Source organism: Astatotilapia calliptera, chromosome 15 (genome assembly GCF_900246225.1).
Source record: "Astatotilapia calliptera chromosome 15, fAstCal1.2, whole genome shotgun sequence".
NCBI lineage: Eukaryota > Metazoa > Chordata > Actinopteri > Cichliformes > Cichlidae > Astatotilapia > Astatotilapia calliptera.
In genome coordinates this window covers 32,758,652-32,764,651 of record NC_039316.1, presented here as the reverse complement: position 1 = coordinate 32,764,651, position 6,000 = coordinate 32,758,652, and the positions used below count along the sequence as shown (strand labels likewise).

The following is a 6,000-nucleotide window of genomic DNA, read 5'->3' as shown; positions in this document are numbered from 1 at the left end:
TTTTTTTTTTAATAAAGCATATTAAAAAAAATAAAGTAAAAGCATTACTAGAATCAGATTTAAAATTTGGGTCCAATGACTTTTGGGACTTTTTAAACCTTCCCCTTAACAGCCGCTCAATTCACTCTGACAGTAAATGCTGTACCTGAGGGCAGTGAAACAGCTTCTCATCCATGCGCACATCATTCACACATAAACAGACACATTTAAACTCTTTGGGAGTTAAGAAGAAGTGTACCAGCACTTTAACTTCAAACTTCCCAGAGACGCATCGGTTTAAATCTGAGTGACCAACACAGGAACACACACTGTTGCATGAACACAACAGTCCGACAGCAGTTCCAAAGGGAGGAAGAGTATAAATGCATAAAAACAGCAACACGTATCATCTCTACTGAGCTTCTTTAAGCCTTCTCCTCCAACGGTTTGGACTGTGGCAGCACTTCCTTCTGTACATCCGCAACGTTGCTGTCTAATGCCAGCTCAGCATGGGGGTCGTCTTTCTGTCAAGACAATACAAATCAGTGGATGCATTGACATGATCAACATCACTTCACTTTTGTACATAAGTGATTAGAAAAGTCAGAGATGCAATGAACCTCATGGGCAGCGCTGGTGAGTAAGAGTCCCAATATACCATATTAATCCTTTTGAGCTCATACTGAGCCTTTGTAGAGCCCCTCAGTTCACCCACTGTCAGCCTCCTGCTTAAAGCAGCTTTCCTCCGACTGGCTGCCTGTATACTGGAACCTATGGTTCAGCAGGGATGGCCTGTCTATCTGCAGGGAGCTCTGCTGTATGATGGAGGCAGCATACAAAGTATGTGGTGCAACCCATCTGTAGATCATTCCCTCTTGTGCTGTTGTTGGTCAACCAGCCGTGGAGAGAGAGTTCATTTGACATTCAAAGAGCTGAAGTGAAACTGTTACAAACAATGAATAGTGTCCACTGTAGCTGCCTGCGCTTTCCATGCTGCTTTTCTTAATCTTTGAAATTTTCTTCATACACAGCAAAATCTCCAGTGTTAAATTAACACTGGAGAGTGTCTATATGGGTCCACACCTCTGAGTGTTAAATACAACACCGTTGAGTGTTAAATTAACACTTTTGACAGTGTTATATGTTTGGAAAATAACTCAAAATGTTAGAAATATTCCAGTGTTAGAAAATCAGCACTGCTCAGTGTTAGCCATTGTTAATCTTCAGAACTGACTAGGTTACTTTTAAACATATAACACTGTCAAAAGTGTTAATTTAACACTCAACAGTGTTGTATTTAACACTCAGAGGTGTGGACCCATATAGACACTCTCCAGTGTTAATTTAACACTGGAGATTTTGCTGTGTAGTTCTTCCATTTCTGGTGAACTCCACTGTCACACTCTTCCCTATTTCCGCCCACTTGTCAGTCAATCAGCATAGAGCAGAAACATACCATCTGCTTCCAGTGACACACAGTTTCAGCTCCATTCGCCATCCCAGAGGAAATGTGTATGCAGACAGAACACACACAGCTGGGAGGAGCTGCACACAGCACCGTACAGCTGTTAATTGGTAAAATAAGAGGTAACAAAACCAAAAACTTCCTGTGTGGTTGACTTACTCTGTGTTTGAGGTAAGAGAGGTAGGTGTCCCACCCTAAGGTGACAAAGTTGATGTACACGACGCGGAACTTGGGCGAGAGAAAGTAGAAGTTGATCATCTGAGCAGCGGGCCAAACACAGCAGTCTACCTGTCAGCAAGAACAACACACATAAGATAAACAAGCAGGTACTAATTACTCAGAGAAACAGACAAGAGGGGGGAAGTGTGCTCCGTCTGCTCAGCAGGTTACCAGCTGAGACTGGGAGGTTTTATCTGCTCTGCTGGGTTGGTTTTTTTTTTTTTTTTAACCTTCTGAGTAACAACAACAACCTCAAGATTTAAGACAGAAGAGCACAGAGCTAAATTACTACATGTAACTTATAGTCGTAACTCGTAAAGTTCCTCTGTTTGCCGTGTAGAGCACAGTTATATTTTATATTACTTAATGTTCAGCTACAGTTTAAACGCTAAATTCTCATCTTCTGTTAAAGACAAAGAAGAATTTCAGTTGGGATGAATGAAGAACAATTAATGTTCAACCTCCAGGTTTACTTACCTTGTAAAATTCCCAGAACTTGCCTCTAAACTCTGCCCATCCTTCGGATAAACTGCGCCCCTCCATGAGATCCATACCTGTGATAAACAGTTTTCTGTCAGACATGCGTCAACGCCACACTTTATTAAAACCACCCTCAGATAAGCGCTCTTATAAACATGAACTGCTAAATTTGAGCCTACTCGAAACAGATACCCTTTGAACCCCATATATGTCTTATACGCGGGGGTTTTCCTTACCCACATCTTTATGCGCAACCTTTGCCTCTGTACATGATCTCTCAAGTGTGCGCGTCACTGACAAACTGTTCATGTGCTCACACCCTGAACAACGTGTGAGAAGCAGGACTTAGTACCAGTAAAATCCTTCTCACCTAAAAAATACCACACGCCCAGGGTCGGGGAAGCAACCAGCTGGTCCACCACAACCTTCTTGACCAAGGTTTTGAGAGCTTTGCCCGCGTACACTCTGTCCAGCCAGATGTACCAGTAGTGCAGGAGAGGACCCATGGAGCAGCCCACGGCAAACATGCGAGCTTTGAAGCCAAACAGAGAACAGCCGTGCATGAAATAAATCATGATAGCCCAACATGAGATTATTACAAAATAGTAGGAGTTCCTTTTTATTTTGTAAGAATTGTTTTTTAAAAAGTGTTTAAGCATAATCCTGTTGGCAGAATCTTTACTGCTGACAACTACATTTGTTTTTGCATATGTTCTTTGGCATGCTCTCCTCTGTATCCCCAAATCAAATGATAATTCTAACAACAATGCAGATGCTTTTGTCCAAAATTACTTGAGTTCATTATATTTTTATTTTAGAAACTGTACAGATCTGGAGCTCTCCTGCATATCAGCCAAAATAAGAAAATGGTGTATGACATTAAATGCATAAAACTCTGTGTCACCTGTTCGGCTCCAGTCTCTGATTTTGCCAGGATCCCTGTGTTTCTCCCGAGTCTGCTGTAGGATGTCTCCCAGAGACAGCATCACCCCTCCACTCATGATATTGGTGACCAGCAGGTAGCGGCCTTGGAAGAACGGCCTCCAGGAGAACCGTATCCGGACCAGAAACTCTTTACCCGCACGGGGAAGCATGATGTTCAGACAGGAGAAAGTACAGTCATCTGTGGAGAAGAAGGAAAAAGACAAACATTTAGGGTTCATGCACGGAAAGCCAGCGGATAGGTAGATTCATTGTACTAAACAAATTGTAATAAAAGGAGTAAAACAAATGACACAACTTGATCTTCCAACACAGGGAGAGAGGAAATATAATGCTAGCTGACACGTGGAGGCATGTTTGTTCACCTGTGAGTGTAAATGCACGTGCCTGTGTAAATTACCAGTCAAATACTAAAATATCGTGAGATTTAGCGAGAACACTACTTGGTCCCTATTATTTGTTGATTTTGCGCCGCACTGTTTTCTCACTTAAAACCTAAAAGCAATTTTATGTGCACAACGTATATTATATATACACAAACTGCGAACCTCTGTGAGAAGAATACCACATATGTAGTTTAAACACCACTACAGACTTTATTAATCTCCGAAAGTGCTGAAAAAGCTGTAAAGCTCCGAGTTCAAAGTTCAACTATCCAGCTGCTGCTCGTTAGCTAGTTTCTGGTCTAACAGCTCAGAGACGAACACTTTATGTTTTCTGTTTAAAACAATCCAGTCCCGGTCGGCACTGATGTTTACATGAAATTTTACATTCGGTTTTACAATGATACCAGTGAACGCGACATGCAACAGAGAGACAGATGAGGCGAACCTGAGCCGGTATGTGCGTTTCCGCGTAGATGATGCGTTTCCCTGACTTAACAACGCAACATTAATAAACACACTAATCCACCAGCAATGAAGAGCGAAACGACGATAAAAACCTTACAGGAAAGAGAAGTTTTTTTCTTGTATCCGCAGACTGCATCCACGACCTGACGTGCTCTTGGACGGGTGAGCAAATGACTGATTAGCGCAGTGATGTGATGGCGACACCTGCTGGTCGGGAGGAACAACGAAAACTCGTTGTACAAAGAACACCCACCCCCCACGTTCTTGGACACCCCACATTTCTTTATATTTTGCTTCCAAGAAGCCAGACTCTCGTGTAATTTTTTTAAAGTGGTTGTGAGTAAACGTTTTCCAGACTTCATGATAGTCTTTAAAAGCTTTTCTTGGATATTGGCCGTGTTTTCACCCATTTTGAGTCTAGTCCTTGTTCCTGACCATTTTGAGAGGGATGCTGTTTGTTTGTTAAGCCAGTTAACACTGACATATAAATCACTGAGGCATAGAAGTTACTAGATTCAGTGGATGAACGAGTGCTGTGTCCACACAAGGAGGAATATTGGGACTTTATGTCAAACCAGTGATTTATGGCCCCCTGTCAAATCATTTATGACTTAGGACAGTAATAAAGGAAGTAATAAAAGTTAATGGCAGTAATATTTTTTATGAATATCATAACATTATGATAGTTCATAATTCGGTAATAATCAATAATCATATGTCCCAAAAATATATTTTGCACAAGTTGAAACATGTGCAATCTTAAATAGAAATACAGTATATCTATCTATCTATCTATCTATCTATCTATCTATCTATCTATCTATCTATCTATCCATACATACATACATACATACATACATACATACATACATACATACATACATACATACAAATATACATATACATACATACATACATACAAATATACATATACATATATATGTATAGATAGATAGATAGATAGATAGATAGATAGATAGATAGATAGATAGATAGATAGATAGATAGATAGATAGATAGATATACTGTATTTCTATTTAAGATTGCACATGTTTAAAATTCCAAAATAAATCAATTTTCCGTAAAGCAACTGCCCTGACACATGCCTTACAATTTACAGACAACAGTGGAAAAGCCTATACAGAAACAACAGTAGTATTTTATGTTTTTGTTTATTGAAAATGCTTTTAACTTTCCACATATTTTACATCTTGTGAAAAAATAGTTTAAGCACCACAATAAAAAAAACAAATGTGTTGTTAATATTCACACTTTGCAAAGCCATAGAGAACGGGAACCTTCTGGCCCTTATGTCTGACTCCACTGCTTTAGATAGCTTATATTTTATTATATGGTCTGATAGTGTTAGTAAAACACTTTATCAGCCTCTCCTTTACAACATACTACTGTTGCCCTGGCCGAATAAGCTGTGAAGAGTAAAACGTGTCTCTCAAGCTGCTCCCAGTTCTAAACAGCAGTGAATGGTTCTTGCATCACCTTATTCAAATGTCTGTGAGCCTCCACACAGGACAATGGCCCCATTAAGTAAAGACACAACACCAACAAAGCCTTTTATTACACCATTATGCAAACATTTAAATCGCTATAATTCAACACTTGCAGGTGCAAACAGTAGCGATAAAAAACACATTAATATTTCACTCAGTCGTTACCAAGGATAGGACACTGTTTGAGTTCTCCAATTATGTTTATATAAATAAATAAAAATTGTGAAATGAAAGCCATATTTTGATCGCTGATGTAAACTACTTATTACTATTGTATTATTATATTACTATTATATAGACTACATGCTATATATATGATATTACTATTATATAGATTACATACAATAGCAAATAGATAAGTAAAGTGCAGGTTTTTTTATAAAGCATTTTTCACAGACAAGCAGTCAGTTGACAACAAAATACAGTAAAATAAATGAGAACATTCGGTGTTAGGTTTAGATGAGGACGTGTAGCTTGTTGGGAAAAAACTGATTTGATGGTTGTGTCTAAATACAAAAACATGAAAATTACATACAATACATGAAGCATTGAAACT

At 39.1% G+C, this 6,000-nt stretch overlaps 1 protein-coding gene across 3 annotated transcripts; it reads right to left on the bottom strand.

The window, feature by feature from the left end:
• On the bottom strand, positions 1-4,179 carry mpv17l2 (MPV17 mitochondrial inner membrane protein like 2). Of its 3 annotated transcripts, none has more exons than XM_026143491.1 (6): positions 4,034-4,179; positions 3,048-3,266; positions 2,514-2,675; positions 2,141-2,217; positions 1,604-1,732; positions 1-503 (listed from the first exon to the last, which is right to left on the bottom strand). In XM_026143491.1, exons 2-6 carry the CDS (start codon positions 3,235-3,237, stop codon positions 405-407), a joined length of 657 nt encoding a protein of 218 aa, XP_025999276.1. In that variant the 5' UTR covers positions 3,238-3,266; positions 4,034-4,179; the 3' UTR covers positions 1-404. The 3 variants fall into 3 exon arrangements, with proteins under 3 accessions (XP_025999276.1, XP_025999274.1, XP_025999275.1); XM_026143489.1 differs by lacking the exon at positions 4,034-4,179 and adding an exon at positions 3,917-4,027; XM_026143490.1 differs by lacking the exon at positions 4,034-4,179 and adding an exon at positions 3,451-3,490.
• Between the last annotated feature and the right edge of the window lie 1,821 nt (positions 4,180-6,000).